This window comes from Myxine glutinosa, chromosome 1, assembly GCF_964187855.1.
Source record: "Myxine glutinosa chromosome 1, kmMyxGlut1.1, whole genome shotgun sequence".
Lineage (NCBI taxonomy): Eukaryota > Metazoa > Chordata > Myxini > Myxiniformes > Myxinidae > Myxine > Myxine glutinosa.
This window is the reverse complement of record NC_136261.1, coordinates 164,250,756-164,273,533: the sequence shown is the minus strand read 5'-3', so window position 1 is coordinate 164,273,533 and position 22,778 is coordinate 164,250,756. Positions and strand designations below refer to the sequence as shown.

The 22,778-nt window shown below is 44.3% G+C and overlaps 1 protein-coding gene across 6 annotated transcripts in view; it reads right to left on the bottom strand.

The window, feature by feature from the left end:
* Nucleotides 1–22,778, bottom strand: part of JAK2 (Janus kinase 2) — a 324,490-nt gene that overhangs the window by 44,198 nt on the left and 257,514 nt on the right. For all 6 annotated transcript variants that reach the window (XM_078779492.1, XM_078779484.1, XM_078779477.1 and 3 more), the window contains exons 9-15: nucleotides 21,632–21,789; nucleotides 19,708–19,819; nucleotides 17,515–17,689; nucleotides 10,867–10,988; nucleotides 10,581–10,715; nucleotides 4,106–4,193; nucleotides 1,209–1,333 (exon numbers count right to left, since the gene is read on the bottom strand). In XM_078779492.1, coding sequence (XP_078635618.1) covers nucleotides 1,209–1,333; nucleotides 4,106–4,193; nucleotides 10,581–10,715; nucleotides 10,867–10,988; nucleotides 17,515–17,689; nucleotides 19,708–19,819; nucleotides 21,632–21,789 — 915 coding nt within the window. The remainder of the gene's footprint in view (nucleotides 1–1,208; nucleotides 1,334–4,105; nucleotides 4,194–10,580; nucleotides 10,716–10,866; nucleotides 10,989–17,514; nucleotides 17,690–19,707; nucleotides 19,820–21,631; nucleotides 21,790–22,778) is intronic.

Sequence of the window (22,778 nt, the reverse complement as noted above, 5' to 3'; positions counted from 1 at the left end):
TGGAGAAATTTATTCTGATATCTCGAGCTGACTTTTATTTTCATTTCCAAAATAGAAAGATAGTTAATTGGTATATCAAATAAGTGTAAAGGCCAATAGATAGCCATGATGGGGTTATTGAACGAAAAAAGTGGAAACATTTGTATGAACATAAAACAAAATAAGAGCATAAGCAGAGAGCTAGCTAATAAGAAGATGTGACAGGTGAAGTACAAGTGGCTTCATGGCAAACATGGTCAAAATGGACAGCACATGTTACTTACTGTAGATGGTGTTTCCCAAGAACAAAGGAAACCATGAGTTGAAAGTAAGGGTATTGCATTTCAAAAACAGTTAACTTTTGAGGATGGATACTTCATGAACCTTCATAGTTTCGTCATGAACTATTTTAGTTTGCAAAAAAAAAGTTTAAATATATAATTATTTACACTTTAATTGGTGAAAACATCAAGATTTGATCATATATTTTTGCCCTTATAAATTGCCCTTGTGATTTGATTGCCCTCATAAAGGGAAGAAGAGAACAACAAAAATTCACCAAATTGCTCAGATTTTTCAAGATCTGAACACGTTCAGACGTTCTGAACGAGATCCCGTTCATGTTAAGGACAAGATCCGGAAGGAGAGGAAACGCAACTTGGTGTATGACATCAGATGCGGAGACCCATCATGTACTGAGACGTACATAGGAGAAACTCAGAAAACTCTTAAGGCCCGTGTGAACCAAAATCGTCATCCAGCTCATGAAGAGGCTTTGAACTCTACTGTATATACGCACTTGAACCTGCATGGTCACAACTTTGATAACAGTCAAGTGGTCATCTTCGAGAGAAAAAGGTGGTATGGTCGTGGTATAAAGGAATCCATTTTGGGAAGAGTTGAATCACCATCTCTCAACAAAAGGGTGGTTTGCAATTTAATCTGTCACGGATGTGGGACAAGGCTATTAAATCTCTCCCACATCGTCTGCAATCGTCACAGGACACCTGGATTGGTTAACAGACCGATTCAGCCTACCAACGGTTGAGGTCACGTTGTGATTTTCAAGCTTGTTCTTCACTTCAACATCTGACATGAACAAGGCGCGTGGATTCTCGCCGAAATGACGGCTCCACTGACTTGCAAGTCCAGCTGTATCAATTATAAACTTTTTACTGAGAAAGTAGGAGTGTTTGCATATGAAATTATTGGAGACAGATAAAACTCACCAAATATATCATGGCACAGGCAAGTTGTTGTGCCACTTGCATGATCCACTGAATTTCTAGAGCATGGTGGCGCTGGATGTAAATGTCCAATGAACCAAATTTTACTTTCTCCAGCACCATGATGTCTGTGGAAGGATGAGGAAAGAGAAGAACATTGTGGGTATGTGTGAGGGAGAGAGGGAGAGAAGGCAAAATAAAGATGTGGATACGACTTGAATGAGGCACAGAGATACAATGAGTAATGATGAAAATGTAATAAAAATAAGGAATCCATACAAATTGGATGATAGGTAACCACCTTAACATCTACAAATGAACTTAGTTTTCAGTACATGTTATTTGGCGGCACACTAAGGTCCAATTGGAAATTGGAATATACTGGTATTCGGGAAAGGAGGAGGGGGAAGGGGGGAGGGGAGGGGGGGGGGGGGGGGAGGAACAGTATTAAAAAAAAAATCAGTATTAAAAAACACAAAATATATATCCACAAATATCACTTCTTCACTTCACCAAAGTATATCGGTATATCCACAAAAATATCACCAACAAATTGAAGCATGGTGTTTACAACAATCCTTAAATACATGATTTAATTGACACTTTGATGCATTTGGCTATGCCTGGGACAGTTTTTTGTTTTTTTTTTTGTATACAGAGTCGAGGCTCGTGAAAGAGCTAACATTTATCAAAGAAAAATCAAACAAACAAGCAAGCAAAGTATATAAAAAGGGGAGCGGTCGACAAGATGGGGAGAGAAGGGGAGGAAGCACACAAACACAAAATTTGAGAGCAGGGACATCGGGAGATGTGTGGGAGGGAGAGGGCCTGGGGGGAGGCAGGATAGGTATAAAACGCAAGGACACCAAGGACTTCCAGGAAAGAAGACAAAAGTCACCTCAAAAAAGTGGATTTGGGGTGAAATTAGCGGGGGTAGAAAAGATCAAGGTTTTGGATTGGGGAAGATAAGAGATGGTGGTGAACAGCCGTTTTAAAGACCTGGAGGGAGGAGTGGGATTGAAGAGAGTGAGGGAGTTTGTTCCAGAGGCGGGAGAAAAGAGGAATGAAGGAGTGAAGGTGAGCAGAGAGTCTTGATTTTGGCAGTTTAACCATAAGAGGGTTGCAGGCAGATCTTGTGCAACCTGTAGGAATATTTGGGGGACAGAGCCCAGAGAGAGCTGGGAGAGCAAGGCCGGAGAGGAGTCGGTAGAAGACGGAAAGACCACCAACCTGCCTGCGGTGAGTAAGTGAAAGGCCCTCAGAGATAGCTCATCGCGGGAGATTCCAATGATTCTGAACGCTTTGGTTTCAACAGCGTGAAGACGAGCTAGGTGTGAGGCAGGAGCACCAGCCCAGAGGGGAGAGCAGTATTCCATTGAGCTGCGGATGAAAGCCTTGTATGTGGTGAGGAGCTCAGGTGTGCCAAGGAAGGACTTCACACGACGGAGGATGCCCAGTCGGCGACTGGCTTTGGAGGCCAGCTTGGAAATGTGGTTTTCCCAGGAAAGATCATGGCAGATAGTGAGACCCAAAAGCTTGAGTGACAGACTTCTTGGAGAGGATTATTCAGAAAGTAGTTGGGAGGGTTCTCCAGTCGGTCTTTTCGGAGAGACATCGTAAGAGTGTGAGATTTGTCAGGATTGAAAGACATGTTCCACTTGTTTGCCCAGTCTGTGATTTTGTCCAGGTCTGCAGAGAGTGAGGAGGCTGCAGACTGCCGATCTGAGGGATGAGGAATGGAGCGGCAGAGAGTGGAGTCATCAGCAAAGAAAATATTTTATGTATTTTTATGTCTTTTTACCGAGTTGTATTTATATATCATTTTACTGAGTTGTATTTATATATCTTTTTACTGAGTTGTATTTCAATATCTTTTTCCTGAGTTGTATTTATAGAGCTTTTTACTGACTAGGCCTGTTACTTTCATTTTGCAGGCAGGTTGGTAGACTCTGTATTCTGCTGAGGTTTAATCCTCTTGATCCTCTTTAAACCTCTTTAGTCTTGCACCCTCTGTGATCTCTTGGCTGTGTCCCTCACAGTTTTCTGTAGGGCGCACAATGTCTGTCAGTAACCGTCTTCTTCTTAAACACCCAAAATCCAGGCTCACTGTTCACATCCACTCATTTGTTTCTCTTTTCTCTCGCCTGTGGAACCAACCTCCCCAGTCTGTTCAGTCCCATTCTTCCCTCCAGGGCTTAAAGACCATTCACCACTATCTTATCCATACTCATGATCTCTTCGACCCCAAACTATCTCATTCCAACGTAGACCTTTTTTCCAGGTTATTGTGATTTCCCCCCCCCCCCCCTCTCCCTCACCTCTTTTTGTTTGTTACCTGTCAGTTTGTTTGTTCCTTTTCCATTTCATTCCTGCTTTCCACTTTCTCTTCTTGCTGTGTTCCATTAATCTTGTGTGCAGCTTCTTCACCCCTAGCATGTGTCCATCCCCCCTCCGCTTGATCTCTCTCTCACTACTAATCTGCTGTTGGTGTTACCCCCTTTCCATCTTGTTCCTTCCATTTTGCTCAAGCCCTTCCACAGGCCTGGATCATGTACAGTATATATATATATAAATAAATAAATAAATATATATATAAAACCTAAGTTTAACTTATTCATTTCATTTTATCTGCCTGTTTATTTTTTCCCTATCATGTAAAGGTTTCACTATATCCTCAAGAGTAACAACTACTTTCAAAGCAAAGCTACATCTGTAAAGGTTATGGACTTTTCTTGCCTGTGAAGTTTTCTGTTGTTTTTGAAAGATAGTTTTATTTCAAAAATCAGTGAATACTGAAACACCATTTGGAAGGTATCGGCTCAATGTTCTCAGTGTTGTAAACATTAAAGGTGTGCCATGTTAAGGATCAAAAGAGTTAAACAATCACTCAAAAACCTTACGATTTTCCCCTCGCATGCTCATGCCATGAAGATGCACCAAATGTTTGTGATTCAGCTGGCTCATCATGCCAGCAGCTTCCAGAAAGAACTGCAAGTAGGTTACACAGACACAGAAAAATAAGACACTTGAACCTACAGTTTTGCCCTCCAAACTCTTCAACACAAAAAATCAGTAGCTTGAAAAAAGGCCAAAAAGCCCAGTATGCATATACATATTAGCCATCAAATGCACACTTTGTAATGCAAACAAAAAACCACCAAACATGATCAGCAGAGTAAAAAGAACAGCAATATTTAAACAATCCCACCTTGAGCTTGTTACAGTTGTTACACAAGCCCACCTTGAGCTCATACCTACATTACAGTTTATAACACAGGAATAAACTATAATGTAGGTATGTTTCATAAATGTGGCACGATTCAATGTGTGTGCCATCCATCAGATTGATGTTAAATGGCATCCCTTCTGCGACATTAGTTGGTGGATGTGAAAAACCCCACAGTGTCCTTTGCAAAGTGCATGGCACCCTGGTCATTCAAAATTCCGGCCCCAACTACTGCTGGGAAGGCAATGGTAAACCACCCAGAATAACCCTTGCTCAGGAAGCTGCTTCAGTGGCAACGACGCTCTGCAAAAAGTATGGTACATCAGAGAGAGAGACAGAGACAGAGACAGAGAGAGAGCATCCTCTCCCCCTCCCTCCTCTCCTCGCTCCTCATCTTCCCGAGCCCTAGTCTTCCTCCACACCCTCCCACCCCCTCTTCCTAGCATCCAATCCCCTCTCCACTACCTATCTTGACTCAAAGGGAAATTTCAACAACAGAACGCAGCTTCAGCAACGGCTTCTTTTGAAGTCTGTCGAATGATTTCTCCAGCCAAGATGCCTCTCACAATTATTATAAGCCTTGTGCAGAAATGATGGTAAATTTAATGACAAGGGAGGACCACACAAATAAGTTAAGATATGTCTGTCAAACTCCACAGTTGAACAGCAAATTTTAGAGCTCAGAAATAATAGAGGAGCAGGTTGCAGCTGGAAGCCGGCGCAATGAGCCGGCGAAGCCAAAGCCTCTTGCCACTATTTTACCCATCTCTGTGGCATCAGTCACGTGTTTTAGGACTCCACTACTCTCCCACTCCAACTCTCTGCCGATCTCGTTCCATTCTTTCCCGTTCCCTCCCAGTGCGTACCCTGGATAAGAATAGGTACGCTGTATCCCTGCGTGTCGTAAGAGGCGACTAAGAGGGTTGGCGTCAGGAAGGGCATCCGGCCATAAAAAACATTGCCTCAAAAAGAGAACCATGACAATTACAACTACATGTGGGCAGGGTACAGCCCGAAGTGGAGATCGGTTTCTGAGGTTTGGGACATGGAATGTAGGGACAATGACAGGGAGATCAGGAGAAGTGGTGGAAGTATTGGTCAGAAGAAGAGTGGACATATGTTGTGTGCAAGAGACGAGATGGAAGGGAAGTGGTGTGGAAATGGTGAAGGGTAGGCAGGGACAGAAATACAAGTTTGTGTGGCAAGGGTGCCCGGAGGGCGTGAATGGTGTTGGTGTCCTGTTTTCTGAGGAGTTTGTAGACAGTGTGGTGAGTGTGACTAGAGTGAATGATAGGTTGATGATGGTGAAAATGATGATTGGAAAGCTCTTGGTGAACGTCATCTCGGGATATGCTCCGCAGGTTGGTCGACGCGATGAAGAGAAGGACAAGTTCTGGTGTGCGATAGAGAAGCTGATGGAAAACGTGAAAGATGAGGAAGTTGTTGTGGTAGGAGGAGACCTAAATGGACATGTGGGAAGGAGTATGGATGGTTTTGACGGAGTTCATGGGGGTTACGGATATGGTGTGAGAAATGGAGCAGATGAAAGGATTTTGGAGTTTGCTGATGGAGCTGATTTGTTGATTTGTAATACTCAGTTCCAGAAAGAGGATAATAAGCTTGTTACAAACACGTCAGGTGGGTCGACGACAACCGTTGACTACCTGATGGTGCGTAGGCGAGATAGGGGGCACCTCCGGAACACAAAGGTGCTCCCGGGGGAGGAGGCTGTTTCACAGCACCACTTGGTTGTCTGCGACGTAAGGGTGAAAGGTGCGAGGAGAGCGCGGCGGGCGAAGTACCAACCGAGAATGAAGGTATGGAGGTTGAAAGAGGTGACAGTAAGGGAGGCATTAAAAGAGAGGCTGAGTAGGGTCGAGGGTGATGTGGTTGAGCTTGAAAGTGGTTGGATGTCAATGAAAGCTAGTCTGTTGGGAGCCATTGGTGAGGTATGTGGATGGACAAAAGGACCACCGAGGCACTCGGAAACATGGTGGTGGGATGATGAAGTTGGAAAGAGGATTGACGAGAAGAGGAAGAAGTTCAAGGAGTGGCAGAAGGCTAAGGGTACGGGAGCAGAAACAGCAGAGCATGAAAGTTATAAGGCAGCCAGGAAGGCTGCAAAGAAAGAGGTAGCAAAGGCGCAGGAGGCATGTAGGAAAATGTTCGGAGAACGCTTGCATTCGGAAGAGGGTCAGAAAGCAGTATTCAGGATTGCAAAGCAGATAGCGAAAGAGGTGTGATGTGATGGGGGTGAGTTGCTTGAAGGATGAAGTGGGACAAATCGTTGTCGACCCAGATGGAATTAAAGGAAGATGGAAAAGATATATGGAAATGCTGTTGAATACAGAAAATGAATGGGATGGCAACATAGAGAGTAACCCAGTTTTAGGACCGGCAGAGAAGATAACTGAGAAGGAAGTTGAGGAAGCGATAAAAGCAATGAAGGGTAGAAAAGCGGGAGGGCCGACGGGAGTTGTGGGAGATATGTTGAAGGCAGCAGGAAGTTGGGGTGTGAAGAGAATGACAGAGATCTGTAATCTGGTGGTGAAAGAAGGCCGCATTCCAGTGGATTGGGAACCGAGTACCCTCGTCCCTCTATACAAGGGGAAAGGTGACCCTCTGGAGTGTGGCTCGTACCGAGCGATACATTTATTGGAGCATGGAATGAAGGTATTGGAAAGGGTGTTGGAGAGGAGGATAAGGAAGAAAGTGAAGATCGACGAAATGCAGTTTGGATTCATGCCAGGAAGAGGAACGACAGACACGCTTTTCATTGTGAGGCAGTTGCAGGAGAAGTACATGGAGAAGAGGAAGAAGTTGTTTCTTGTGTTTGTTGATCTGGAGAAAGCATTCGATCGGGTTCCACGCAAAGTATTGAAATGGGCATTGAGGAAGTTAGGAGTGGAGGAATGGTTGATCAGAGTAGTGATGGCAATGTACAAAAGAGCGCGCACAGCTGTAAGGACGAAGGACGGGAACAGTGGTGAGTTTGAGGTGAAGGTGGGAGTGCATCAGGGGTCGGTACTAAGTCCACTACTATTTGTAGCTGTGATGGAGGTGCTGGCTCAGAACGTAAAGGAGGGTTTACCGTGGGAGTTGTTGTATGCAGATGATCTGGTGTTGATTGCGGAAAGTATGGATGGACTGAAGGAAAAGATGAACACGTGGAAGGAATGTATGGAGACAAAAGGTCTGAAGGTGAATATCGGAAAGAGGAAGGTAATGGCAAGTGGTAAAGCATGTGGTGAGGTGGAAAGAACTGGGAAGTGGCCCTGTGCTGTGTGTAGGAAGGGTGTCGGAGTGAACTCCATTCAGTGTACAATGTGCGTTGAGTGGGTTCATCAAAAATGTAGTGGTCTGAGAGGGTCATTAACCAGTGTGGCAGCTACATTCAAATGTTAGGTGTGCACAGAGGGAGCTGCAGATGGAGGAAATGTTGAGTTGGATCTTGGAGACGGCGTGAAGCTGGAAGTTGTGAAAACATTTTGCTACCTCGGAGACATGCTGAATGGAGAAGGTGGATCAGACTCGGCAACGGTTGCTCGAGTGAGATGTGCATGGAAGAAGTTTCGGGAATTGAGTGGCGTGCTGATGATGAGGAGAGTGTCGTTGAAGCTGAAGGGAAAGGTGTATGCTGCATGTGTGAGAAGTGTTATGATTTATGGGAGCGAGACATGGGTAATGAACGTAGAGCAGCAACGAAGGTTGGAAAGGGTGGAAATGCGAATGGTTCGACGGATGTGCGGAGTATCGTTGAGAGAGAGGAAGACAAATGATGAATTGCGAAAGATGATGGGAATAGAGCCTGTGATTGATGCTGTGAAGAGGAACAGGTTGAGATGGTTTGGTCATGTGTTGAGGAAGGATGAAAGTGACTGGTTGAGAAGCGTGATGGAAATGAATGTAGAAGGAAGTAGAAGACGGGGAAGACCGAGAAAGACTTGGCTAAAGATGGTGGAAGAAGAAATGCGGGCAAGGGGGTTAACAAGGAGAGATGCAGAAAATAGGGCAAAATGGAGAAGATTGTCATGGGGACCGCAAGGCTAACCCCCGCTCTAGCAGGGAAAATGGCCTTTAAAATGCATGTTGTTGTGTGTTGTTGTTGCAGCTGGAATAAGACAGTCCTGTTTTTGACATCCAACTGGATGAATCACAGATGTCGTTTCACTCGCTCAGCTAATTAATATGTTCACTACATTGAAGATGTCCAGTCCCTGGTGTTGGGCTAGCGGCTAGGGTGCCGGCTTAGGATCCTAGGATCCTGGGTTCGAATCCCGGTCAATCGCTGAATTAACGCCAGGGGGGTTGACTCAGCCTGTCATCCTTCCGAGGTCGGCAAATTGAGTACCAGTTCACTGGTAATTCCCTGCTTGTCGTTAAAGGCGGCAAAAAGGGTTGGCGTCAGGAAGGGCATCCGGCCGTAAAACATTGCTTCAAAAAGGGGACCGAAAAACAACAACAACCACAGTTCCCGAAAAAGGCCAACCCCCGCTTGCGGGGAAAAATGGCCTCTAAAAGGTGGTTTATTGAAGATGGACAATGAAGACAGAATTCCTGTTTTCCAAAGCTACAACAAAGGCTGAGGACATGTTCAACATCCTCAATGACATTTTGAAAGTTCATTAAATTTACTTCAATCGTCTCATGTTCTGTACAATGGGTGGGGCACCAGTAATGATTGGGGCAGAGGGAGGGAGGAAGTGGATGGTTTAATAATGAAAGTGAAAAAGATCATTCCAAATTATTTTGGAAACCAGTGTTGTATTCATAGGCAGGCTGTCTTCAAAGCTAATGCCAGAAGAACTTCAACCTGTTTTGAATAACATTGCGGCTTCAATAAACTCGAAAACCCAGTACGACAAACTCTCGTATTATGCCAAGACGATGATGAGGCTGAGATTGAAAGGCTGTATTTTACAGCTGTTAGATGGCTATCTAAAGGAAACGAATTTCAAAGCATTTTTGAGCTGTGCAGTCAGCTTTATGAACTTGGCCTAGCTTGTTGACATTTAAACACATTTAGTCAGATCAACAAAAATGTACAAGTGAAAAGTACAAATATGTTCGATGTAATCGGCAAACTTTAATCACTCTCTGAAAAACTGGATCTCTGGCGTCGACAAATTCAACGTGGACAGTTTGGACACTTTTTATCTCTTGACAACTACCTGGAGGCCAACCAATTAGAGTGCTACTACATGGGAGTCAGAAACGGCATTCAGCCAAATGGATATGAGGCTTGATCCTCTTGAGCTTCTTTAAACCTCTTTAGTCTCCAAATATATGAGTTGGTACGATCAAAACCAAACGTAGAAACCGATCAGATATCGAACCAAATATATGAGTTGCACTCAGTTGCACATCGTCATACATCAATAGTCTGGTGCAGTATATGCAAGGACATCCATCCCATTAGTTTTACTTTTGCTTTGAAAAGATAAATACTGTAATCTGACTCTTGTTGTACCTCCTCTTTTCCAATATAGTTCTTCACAAATTGCTTGCATCAATACAATACAATTTAAAAAAGTTATTATTCTAATTATATTACAACTAAGGGGTGTTGCAAAACATTTTACCTTTTTTCCCCCCCGAGAACCCGGGTACGGTTGTGCATCAAACGTGCATCAAAGGAAGCTTCGGGGGGAAAAAAAGGTAAAATGTTTTGCAACACCCCTTATAGGATTCAATAAATATTTTGAAGTGTTGGGGGTAGATAAAAAGACAAATCAGCAGGGTATCAACTAGCAAACCCAAAGAAAGTCTGCCTTTATTTTTAAGTCAATTTCCATTTTTTAGGCCTTAATTTAGATTTTTGTTCAGCTGCTGAGAGACAACTTCTCCAAGCCTCCCATAAATGTCTAAGAAATAGCCATCCCCAGATCCCCTTACATGTTGATGAGGAACCCACCATCTTACTGCAGAAAAAGTAGATACATAAGTTTTTTTATATGGCCCAACGATAGATTTGGGGTTATCTGTATTTTTTTGCGATCATCAACAAGAGTATTATGACAACAGATGGTTAAGATTTTCAAAAGTAAACTTCTTCACTCTTTGCAAAGTGAACTTTGTAAACTCTTCGCACATGCCATTGGCATAACATCAAACGTTTCAATAATGTTATGACAGCATTTATCACTCACCTCAGACAAATTACGATGGTTTGAATCAAGGATTTTCAACACGACTTCAACCTGTCGCTCCTCTCCATTGCTGCTGACCTCTATGTGCTTTCCCGCATAGAGATCAGTCATTGTTCCATGGCCAATGTGTTCTTCCTAGTTGGCAGTGGTGGTTAAAAAAAGAGAAAAAAAAGAAGTAATTTATTGGAGAAAAATACTCACAAATAGCAAAGGAGGCAAGAGATAATCAAAGCAATCATCTACAACCATACCCCCTCCTACTTCTTGAGTTAGGGAACAGACTCACCTGCACTAGGTTCTCACTGCGGATAGTATGCAGGACCATGCGGTTTACAGCACGATGTAGCATGGGAGAACTAGGAATTTCAGACTCATCATTGCTACGAACAATGATCAGATTTGATCGCTCTGTAAATGAAAGCAAAAAGAAATGTTTAAAAAATTGATGGTAGCAAGTAGCAAAAATGCAAAGTATAAATTTACATACTGCACCATTGGGGGTGAAAAACAATGCCTTGCAGTTCTTAGATATGTCAATGATGGTCTTAGAAAAACAATGCAAAAAAAAAAAACGATAATTGCAGAATGCACACATTGCAGATATTTGCAAGTTCATGTAATATACCGCCCCTTCCTCCCCCCTCCCCCTTTCTACCCTTCCCAAATCTGCTTTTACTCTTGCAAAATTCGAAAGGAAAACACCAACCCAATTTACCTCCATATTCAGAAGGGGCTGGGGCAAGGTATTTTTTGGCCAAGTATTGTCTGGATTGGTTCAAATGCAAAAGCTTCGCTTCGCAAAACCCTAAACACCAAGGCCAATTTTGACCTTTGCCATAAAATTTAAAGAAAGACACTGGACTAATATCTCTTTGCTGTTTTTTTTAAGGACTATGACAAGATGCGCTTCTGCCCAGTCTTGGCAAAGATGATGAAAAAAAAAGACCTGGCAGGCAAAGAAAACCCTTAATTTTGTGACTATATTAAACATTTGACCTCTGCAAATCGAAAAGACACAAGACCAATGTCAACCTACTTTGATGTGTATGGGTTATGGTTACGTATGTTATGCAGTTCTTGATGACATTTGTTGAACTGCAAGTGCTTGGCAGGCCAGAAACACTATTTTTGTGTCCTTTTGACATTTGACCCCTTATGGAATCTAAAGAAAAGCACCAAACTAATGCCTGTCCACTTCAATCTGTATAGGTTGGTGCAAGACATTATTTTGCAAATTATTGTCCAGATTGTATGCAGAGACATAGAACGCCAAAAACTTTAATCGTACGACCAATTCTGACCTTTGATTGCTGTAAAATCCCAAAATATATCCCAATCCGTACTTTTATATTTGTGTCGGTATTATATTACAGTGTCCCCAACCCTATAACGACTGCATGAAAGCACCTCTGTGCCAAATTAAATTTACTAGCGTGACTCGGCACGCCTCACCACACGTCGTTTCAGAGGGGTAGGCATCTTCGACCATTTCGGTGTCTTTTGGGTTTCATGGTGTTTTGGGTCTTCAGGGCCATTTGGGTTTTCAGGGTCTTTTTGATCCTCTGGGCCTTTAAGGGTATTTTGGGTCTTTGAGGTGTTTTGGGTCTTCAGGGTCTTTTGGGTCTTTGGTGTCCTCAGAGGCTTTTGGGTCTTAAGGGTCTTCAGTGTCTTTGGGGTGTTTTGGGTCTTTGGGTATTCAGGGTCTTTTTGAGCCTCAGGGCCTTGAACAGTATTTTGGGTCTTTGGGGGTCTTCAGGGTATTTTGGGTCTTCAGGGGTCTTGGTGGTCTGAAGGGTCTTGGGGGAATTATAGGGTCATCAAAGGTCTGAGGGGTCTCAGCAGTCTTAACACCATTAAGAGGGTTAATTAAGAGGGTGGTAATTTTATTTGAAGAAGAAGACGTTTTCGTCACATACAAACATACATAACCATATACGTTTGCTCTATTATAATAAGATATCCATTCAAATACAAGGGAATGATAAGGCTAAATATGACCATGTAGTGTTTTGCCTTTGACCCCTTAAATTGTAACAGGAAAAATACTCATACAATTAAAAAGGGTGTGGGTGTATTGGATCAATATACTTTACTGCTTGGCTCAGCAGTGTTTGAAGGGGATTGGCTCAGAAATGAAGGCATGGTATTCGCCAACAAGGCGGCGAATTCCTGGATGAATACCTACAGGCTTTAAAGACACTGGGTGAAGACTAACTGCCAAGCCATGACATAATTCCAGTTTTCTTGATGCCTCACTTCCTGTGTTCTGGGATCGTTACTGTATAAAAGCGGGTTAGCCGATGACATGCGGGCTGCCTACGATCCGCTCCAGGCTACGTTCCCTCTTAAGGACTTCAAGTACTGCTTAGGCCTCTTCTTGTGCACCTGGCCACCATTGTGTTGATTAAAGCCTACTTAAAGGCCTACTTGTCTTTGCTGCTCTGCTCTGCCACAACAATTTAATCAACACAGCTATGGACTGGCTGCTTTGACCAGAACGCCTTGACGCGGATCCAAACTCAAGTTCGGTTACTGATGAATGGACACACTGGTTTCGGACCTTTGAAAACTTCTTTGTTGTACTTCCTCCTGAAGGACTCGACAAACTTCTTATCCTGACAAACTTTGTCACACCAAGGATCTACAAAATCATCACGGACTGTCACCTACGGGGACGCCGTTGAAACGCTGAAGGCCGTGTATATAAAGCCAAAGAATGAGATTTTCGCACGCCACCTTCTTGCTACGTGTCGCCAACAAGTCGGCGAATCCCTGGATGAATACCTACAGGCTTTAAAGACACTGGGTAAAGACTGGAACTGCCAAGCCGTGACCGCAGCTCAACATCGAGAAGGACTTATTAGAGATTCATTCATCAGTGGACTACAATCCCCGTTGATCTGCCAACGCCTCCTAGAAAATAGGACCTTAGACCTAGCGGCCATGTTCGACCAAGTATGAGCCCTAGATTCAGCGCAAAAGAGCTCCGAGCAATATGGGGCGTCTTCGGGGTCATCGTATAGTGCCGCTGCTGCTGAACTGAAACAAGCTGTTCTGAATCCGTTCCACCCAACTATCGAGTCAATCGACTCTCCAACATTATCAGCTGCAACCGGCAGCAAATGCTTCTTCTGTGGTTACATGAAACACCCACGTACAAGGTGCCCCACACGCGAGGCTACATGCAACACATGCGGGAAGAAGGGGCACTTGGCTAAAGTCTGCCGTTCATCACCAGCCACCGCTAGCGGGGGAGCTACCTCAGCGCCAGCGAATCGCCCGACCCTTGCCTCTGTGACATCTGCAGCCATCTCTCCGGTGTTATCAAAAGCAACCTGTAAGGTTGCCATTAATGGAATTGAAGCTGATGGCCTCATCGACAGTGGAAGCACAGAAATCTTTATTCACCCACACCTCGTCAGGCGACATTCGCTAAAGTTTTACCAGTCGGGCGAAGCTGTCTCTATGACCTCAGCATAACTTTCAATGAATATGCTTGGATTCTGCGTGGTCAATTTAACCCTGAAAGGACGAAGCTACCAAGACGTGCGACTGTCCATACTCCCCGAGGTCTGCACAGACCTTATCCTCAGGCAAGCCTTCCAGAAACAGCACGACAGCGTCACTGAAATTCGGCGGTAACCTGCTGCCTTTAGTTCTCTGCGGACTGACCACACTACACGTTGACCCCCCAAAACTGTTTGCCAATCTGACGGCGGAATGTCGCCCTATTGGTGCAAGGTCGCGTCGGTACAGCTTCGACGACCGCAAATTCAGAGAAAGAAACTCAGAGGCTACTACGCGAAGGAGTCATCGAACCGAGTAAGTGCCCGTGGTGCGTCCAGGTCGTGGTAACTAAAGACAAAAACCACAAGAAACGGCTCGCGATTTACTATTCTGAGACCATCAACCGATTTACGCTCCTCGATGGGTACCCGCTACCGCGTATCGATGACACAGTGAATAAGATCGCCCAGTACCGCGTCTTCAGCACCATCGACTTGTGTAGTGCTTACGATCAGGTACCCATAAGGAACCAAGACGAGCCCTATAAGGCCTTCAAATCGAGCGGAAGTCTTTACCTGTACACGCACGTCCCATTTGGCGTCACGAACGGTGAGCTTGCTTCCAACGCATCATGGATTCCTTTATCAAGGAAGAGAAACTCGCTGGAACGTTCGCTTACCTAGACAATCTAACTATCTGTGGCATGACACAAACCGAGCACGACATCAACCTGAAGCAGTTCCTCAAAGCAGCCGAAAGGAAGAACATCGGCTATAATGAGGATAAGTGTGTGCTTTCGACCACTAAACTCAGTATACTGGGCTATGTGGCCGAGGAAGGTCAAATGCGGCCAGACGCTGAGCGTCTTCGGCCCCTATAAGAGCCACCCGTGCCGCACAACATGAAATCCCTTCTCCAGATCCTCGGACTTTTTGCCTACTACTCTCAGTGGATTCACAACTATTCAAGCAAAATTTCCCCCCTCAGTGCCACAACAGCTTTCCCCATCTCGAAGGAGGCTGAAACCACCTTCCACCAACTCAAACGGGATAATGAAGAGTCAGTGGTCAACGCAATCGACGAGTCAATACCCTTTGAAGTCGAGACCGACGCATCCGATTTTGCTATTGCCGCAACGCTTAACCATGCGGGGCGTCCAGTAGCCTTCTTCTCCCGCACACTCCAAGGATCCGAAAAACGTCATGCATCTGTCGAAAAGGAAGCTAAGGCTAACATCGAAACTATCCGCCACTGGAGACACTACCTGATGTGACGGCACTTTACACTGAAGACTGACCAACACTCTGTCAGCTACATGTTTGACAAAGGACCCGAAAGGCAAGATAAAGAACGACAAGATATGCGTTGGCGCATGGTTATCCTGCTTCGATTTTTATATTATCTACCATCTGGGGAAAGAAAACATATCTCCTGACGCATTCTCAAGGTCATACTGCTCATCTACATGCCTGGACCATCGTTCACTATACGACCTCCAGCAATCCCTATGTCACCCAGGAATCACATGCATGTACCACTTTGTGAAATCTCGAAACCTACCTTATTCGGTGGAAGACGTTCGACAGATGACCGGCTTGTGTAGAACCTGGGCAGTGTGCAAACCCCGGTTCTATCGGCCAGAAAGGGCCCACCTCATAAAAGCCACCCAGCCATTCGAACGCCTGAACATAGATTTTAAGGGATCATTGCCAAGCACTGACAAAAAAACAGTACTTCCTCACTATCATCGATGAGTACTCAAAATTCCCCTTTGTGTTCCCATGTGCGAGCATGACAAGTTATACGGTGATCGGCTGCCTTTGCCAACTTTTCGCCCTCTTTGGAATGCCTGCCTACATCCATTCGGACTGGGGACTGTCGTTGGTGAGCCGAGAGCTCGGTGAATTCCTGACACTTAAAGGCATCTCTAGCAACAGAACCACTAGCTACAACCCGCAGGGTAACGGGAAAGCTGGATGTTACAACGGAACAGTATGGAAGGCTATCACCATGGCCCTGAGGTCACGCCAACTGCCTACCCAGTGTTGGCAAACTGTCTTGCCTGACGCCTCCATCTGACATCAAACTCCATCCGTTCTCTCTCGTCAACAGCTACTAACGCTACCCCACACGAAAGACTGCTAAGTTTTGCTCGCCACTCCACGACTGGTCGCTCGGTACCTACTTGGCTATCCACGCCTGGACCTGTCCTACTCAAAAGACATGTGCGCCAGAGTAAGACGGAACCACTGGTCGACCAAGTGGAACTCCTGCAGGCGAATCCGCAGTACACCCAGTTCCGCTATCCAGACGGCAAGGAAACCACTGTATCCATCCGACATTTGGCCCCAACTGGAGACACAACGGGATGGGAGCAACAGAACGAGATACCGTGCGACTCAGAGAATGGGGTTGGCAGAGATTTGACTGCATCGGACGATCCTAGCTCCGCGCCCACCGAAGTCTCTGGAGATGCCACTGAACAACAGCTGCTACGGCGATCGCAACGTGCCCGGCGAGCCCCCGACCGTCTGGGCCTCTGAGTAGTGTTTTTCTAAGCAAGGGGAGAATGACATAATTCCAGTTTTCTTGATGCCTCACTTCCTGTGTGTAATGAAATTGTGCCTAAGTTGAACCCAGGTGTTATGCGGTCTCTGTCCACTGCGTGGCAGTTATAAGAACTCGGACAGACAGCGCTACGATTCATTCCTGTGACATTTACTCTGTGTAATGTTGTGCATACTTAGATGGTGTGTATTGCTCTTTGTTCCAGGCTTGCTTGTACTAGCTGCTAATCCCTTACTGATTCCTATGAATGCTGAATATTGATATGTTGCTTGTTGGTTGTCTTACAGGTATTGCTAGAGATCGATTCTGAATTAAACTCACAATCTGGGACAATGTTGTAACTCTGGTTTTTACAACACTGTGTACCTCACTTCCTGTGTCCTCACTTCCTGTGTTCTGGGATCGTTATTGTATAAAAGCGGGTCAGCTGACGACATGCGGGCTGCCTACGGTCCGCTCCAAGCTACGTTCCCTCTTAGGACTTCAAGCCCTGCTTAGGCCTCTTCTTGGGCACCTGTCCACCATTGTATTGATTAAAGCCTACCTAAAGGACTACTTGTTTTTTCTGCTCTGTTCTGCCACAACAGTATATGATTGGAATTGTCAGAAAGGAAAGGAAAGAGGGAAAAAAGAAAAGGAGAAAGAAAGAAAGACAAAACATCTCCCCTTCCCGTCAGAGTTAAGACATAAATTAGGCACAAGTGACTCATTCTTTTGACAATATTTCAAAGACAGTACAATGAGAATTTCAGTCATTGTTTAAAATCATTTCCAAAAAGTTTTACATTTTATTTTCAAGGGCATCTGCAAAACCCTTCCTTTTTACTGTGAAACTTTCCACACAATACACTGATCACACCTCTGTGGCGGGGCGGACAGCACTTGGCAAAGCGAAAGAGAACACCATCAGATCTGAGGGTCTCATTGCTGTAATGATTCACCAGCTCCTCCAGAGATAAGAAGGTCTTCATACCACCAAGTAGCATGTACTCTCCACCCACATTCGTAATAAGGCAATGCTTGAAATCATCCTCCTTTGACGAGATACAATATGAAAGGCAAATATAAATACACAATGACACGTGCAAAAATGCACTCGCACAGTCAATAAACAAATTGTGCCAAGCACCTCACTAACGGTTTAATGAAACAGGAAAGAACAGTCTTAGCCCCAGGCAACATTTATTTGTGGTCGACAAACTTCCTCAAAGCTGATATTCCAGCTCCAGCAAGTGAGGTCCATTTTATATTCATTTCGCAACTCATTCCTAGTCATGTGACAAAGTAAATAATTCATAGGCATGTCAGGGTAAAGCCACACCATCAACATTTTAGAGTGCTCATGGACAAGCTAAACAAAAAGGGCAACAGGTTTACAGACTAACATAGGGCATGGCAGTTAGGAAGGGGGTGGGCGGTGGGGGGTAGGGGTGGTGGGGGAGGGTGGATATTCAAAAGGAGGAACACAATGGCCCACAATGGCTCAGAGAAAAACAGAATGGGAAATAATGAGCAAGTGCAGAAGAGATTGCAGATGTGTACGAGCGACCCCATGAAGTATTGATGGGCAGCGCATTTTAAAGACTGAAGTGAGGATGAGGACAGTGAACATAAAGTTCAACTTCTCGGCCTACTTATCAAAATTGATGAAAAGGAGGTGGAGAAGCATTTCCTCACATTTAAAAAGACAATGAAAAGTTGGGGGTGGCTGAGGCAATTTGCTACTACAAATTGCTTTGGTAGGTAAAGCTCAGTAAATGTATTTGGCTGCTCTCTCCAGTGAACAAAGCTCTGACTATAAAAAAAAAAAACCACCTTTAGAGGCCATTTTTCCCCGCAAAAGCGGGGGTTGGCCTTTTTCGGGCACCGTGGTTGTTGTTGTTTTTGTTGGTCCCCTTTTTGAAGCAATGTTTTACGGCCAGATGCCCTTCCTGCCGCCAACCCTTTTTGTCGCCTTTTACGACAAACAGAGAATTACCAGTGAACTGGTACTCAATTAGCCGACCTCGGAAGGATGACAGGCTGAGTCAACCCCCCTGGCGTTAATTCAGCGATCGACCGGGATTCGAACCCAGGATCCTAGGATCCTAAGCTGGCACCCTAGCCGCTAGCCCAACACCAGGTTAAAAAAAAAAAAGCTCCGACTATGCTGGGGTCAAATAATCTTGAAAGTGTATGAATTGTTACTTAGACAAAAACATTGAGTCCTATAAAAAGGATGAGGATACAAATGTGGGATTTGTCAGAGAAAAGGAGTAAATGACCCGTGGTTCTTTTCAGTTCAAATACAATAGCGACGAGTATCACACCATGTGCGACAACTATTTCTCCTAGATTAATTGAAGAATCACGTCCATGATGAGATCCAAACGTATCTGGATGAAAAATAAGTGGATGACGTGTAAGGCAGTAGTGCTGGCAGATGAAGATGCCATTACTGTTTCCCAAACCACACAACCCAAATTATGGAAATGGAAGTTCGAAGATAACTCGGAATTACTCAACCAACACGGCAGAAGAGGAAACGATACAACAGCCGAGCTCTTTTATGTCGAGGAGACCTAGTTGTCTGAATCTAGGGTTGCCTAGATCGAGAGACCAAATGGTCTCATTTAGGTACTGCAAGATGCCGAGCCATTTCCTTTCCGAATGTTGGAAATTGAAACAGAGGACCAACTTGGGTAATGCACCTGTGACCTTCCACCATGACTGGGTACTCACAGGTTTCCCATTGTATTGAAACTCCGAATGTCAAGCCAGTTGAGGCTCCTGTCAAACTCCACAGTTAAGCCATGCGGAAGTACAATCCTTCTTTTACAGGGCATCATTTATTTGACCCACTATGAAATTAATGACAGTGCAATTAATTAATGACATCCAATAAATTGAAGGTGCATATATAACAATTCTCCTTCAGCACATTCAATTGCAGGTTGAAGGAAGGACCCATTACCATAGGCATTACGCTGAGTTTTCCACATACATATGCACAAACACACACTGAGGTGATATCGAGGGAGAAAAATACGAAGTGGAATCCAGAAAAACCCACCCTGGCACGGACAGTGATAAAATATTTGTCCATCTCCAAGGTGCCACAGCGCAGTACATAGTGTCCGTCTTCACTTTCTGGCCGCTTCAGCTTCTGCACAGCAAAATCAGCCCTATATGACAAGTCACGTGCAACAACATTATGGCTTGGCTTGCCCCAAACTGATTAACAATTATCAGACAAAAAAAATGAATCTGCTATTTTAGTGGCTATGTTGAAAATACAATAATTTAAACCTTAATGCAGCCAATATTAACCAAATGTCAGTGGGGACTAAAGAAAAAAAGATTTAAATAACATTACCCCCCAAAAAACCAACTGCTGAGAGGAAATCAGCTAAATGACAGCAGCCTGGCAAGATCAGGAAGTGTGTTTCAGGCACAGTGCCTTACACATACACTTAGTAGTCCTCGATTCACACTCATTCTATTTACGTTTTCTTTGACTTAATGCCTTAGACAAAGTACTAAGCAAATTTCAATTTACACTTCGTAATTTTCGAGTTAATGTTTTTGCTCATGTGGGAATTTTTTAAATTTTGTTTACGCCAGCAAGCAAGTGAAATGGAGGTACAACATACAAGGAGAAAGAAATGTGTACAAACACGGGTTTCACCAAAAATAAAATTTCTTTAAAAAAAACAAAAACCACTTTGACATTACGAGGTATTTATTATGTGTATATCAATGACAAAAAAAATATCAATTTAAATTTTTTTAAATTCAGGCTGTAACACAACAAAATGCGTAAAAGTCAAGGGATGTGACTACTTTCTGAAGGTACTGCAAGTACACTACCTCCATACAATCTTGTTTGCTACAATGACTGAAATAAGTACCTAGTAATCGATTTAAAATTGCAAATAAAATAATCACATAAAAAGTATCACTATAAAATCAGTTGCTGTTGTTGTATAGTCCCGGACAGTTCTCTTAAACAAGCCCTCGGCATGGAGACAGCCGATCAATCTTGCAGGAGCAAGCCAGAGATCCCTAGGTCCATTATGGTGTAACCCCACCTTCAAGAAGTCAGGGCCATGACAAATAGAGAGAGAGAGAGAGAGAGAGAGAGAGAGAGAGAGAGAGAGACAGAGACAGAGAGAGAGAGAGCGCAAGAGAGGGAGAGGGAGCGGGAGAGGGAGAGGGAGAGGGAGGAGAGGGAGAGGGAGGAGAGGGAGGAGAGGGAGAGGGAGGAGAGGGAGAGGGAGGAGAGGGAGGAGAGGGAGGAGAGGGAGAGGGAGGAGAGGGAGGAGGAGGAGAGGGAGGAGAGGGAGAGGGAGGAGAGGGAGGAGAGGGAGGAGAGGGAGAGGGAGGAGAGGGAGAGGGAGGAGAGGGAGGAGAGGGAGAGGGAGGAGAAGGAGAGGGAGGAGAGGGAGAGGGAGGAGAGGGAGAGGGAGGAGAGGGAGAGGGAGGAGGGGGAGAGGGAGGAGAGGGAGAGGGAGAGAGAGAGAGAGAGAGAAAGAGAGAGAAAGAGAGAAAGAGAAGAGGGCAAGGGCCGGTTCATGGGGACCGATCGGCACTCTGACCATGACCACGCTGCTGCCCTAACTAATCCCTGCATCAGGGAAGAATGGGGAAGATTTGGCCCCAGACTTGCGTTTGGGGGTACAACCACTGCGAAGAGGCGTCCCCGATAGTTGTGGATAAAATCAGGTGAGAGTGGTGGGATTTTTATGCGGCACAGAAATAACGTGGCAAATAGATAGACTCTTGAATCAAAGTTTTCATGCATTTCTTTGTAAATCAAGTGTTTTGTGTATTGTCTCTTTATGATGGTAAAATGTTTGTCTTATTCATCGAATTCCATTTTTGGCTAAACAAAATGAAGAAAATAAAAGGATTCTTTTCATTGGTGAAGACATGATAGAGATTCTAAAATAAATAGAGACACATGCACATGCAAATAAACCAAATGATATACGCACTGGATTGGTCCATGGCAATGGATATGGTTGAGTTGTTGCAGTCTGGGAGGAGCAACTTCCTTGCAGAAGTAGTGGTGAGCGTCAACAATATGCCGGAAATAACCGTCCACCAAAGAAACGAAGGACAAAGCCACCATCTGGTTTGCAAACTTCAGTTTCTGGAATGATCCCAAAAAGTTGCACTACGATCAGGAATGCATGCTCACAGGACACTTGTACTTACTACCAGCCTTTCTAGCAAGCCTCACAAAATGCTGCCCAAACAAGTTTGCACAATGACCCGTGTGTTGGCTAACAATGACTCCATGGCACTAAATATTACTCCAGGTAAGCTATTATTACTCCTAAATATTACTCCACTGTTCCTCTGCACCAAATTTTTCTGTTGATGCGTATAACAGCCCCTTAAAATTCTTTACAAACTTTACATCAGAATTGCCCTTCTCCCCACAACCCATCCTCTGTAGTGTTTCCATGGTAACAAATATGCAAGTTATTTTTCACTCTTTAGTTTAGCTCTTGTGACGAACCTTTGACTTTAACTCTTCCAGATCAGATCAGACACTTTAGATAACTGCCAATGTGAGTTGGGTTTGCTATGTCTGTTGCCTTGCCTTGTTGATAACAAAAAAAGGAAAAAAGATCAAACCTGTGTACAGAACACAATATAATCCTCCCTCCACCCGCATTTGACCCAGTCACTTTAATCTTTGATCCTTGACCTCTGATCCTGCCCCCTCCACACTTTATAATCCTCCTTGCTCCATTTTCTTATTTTGCTCTGAATAAGGTGTCGGCTATATTTTTCAAAACCAAGGTGATTGAACACCTCAATTTCCAAGGCAGGTTTAATTTTTAGTTGACAACAAACCCGATCAATAAGCATGGGATAAAAGCGGATGCTGGGCAGGCAAGACATTTATGTCCAAGATGCAAAACTAACATGGGGCCCATTAAAAGACAAAAAACACCTTTTTATTTAAAAAAAAAATTGTGCATTAGTATACATTTTTTTTTTTTGTATACATTTATCAAACAAACAAATCAAACAAACATGCAAACAAAGTATATAAAAAGGGGAGCGGTCGACAAGATGGGGAGAGAAGGGTAGGAAGCACACAAACACAACAATTGAGAGCAGGGACAT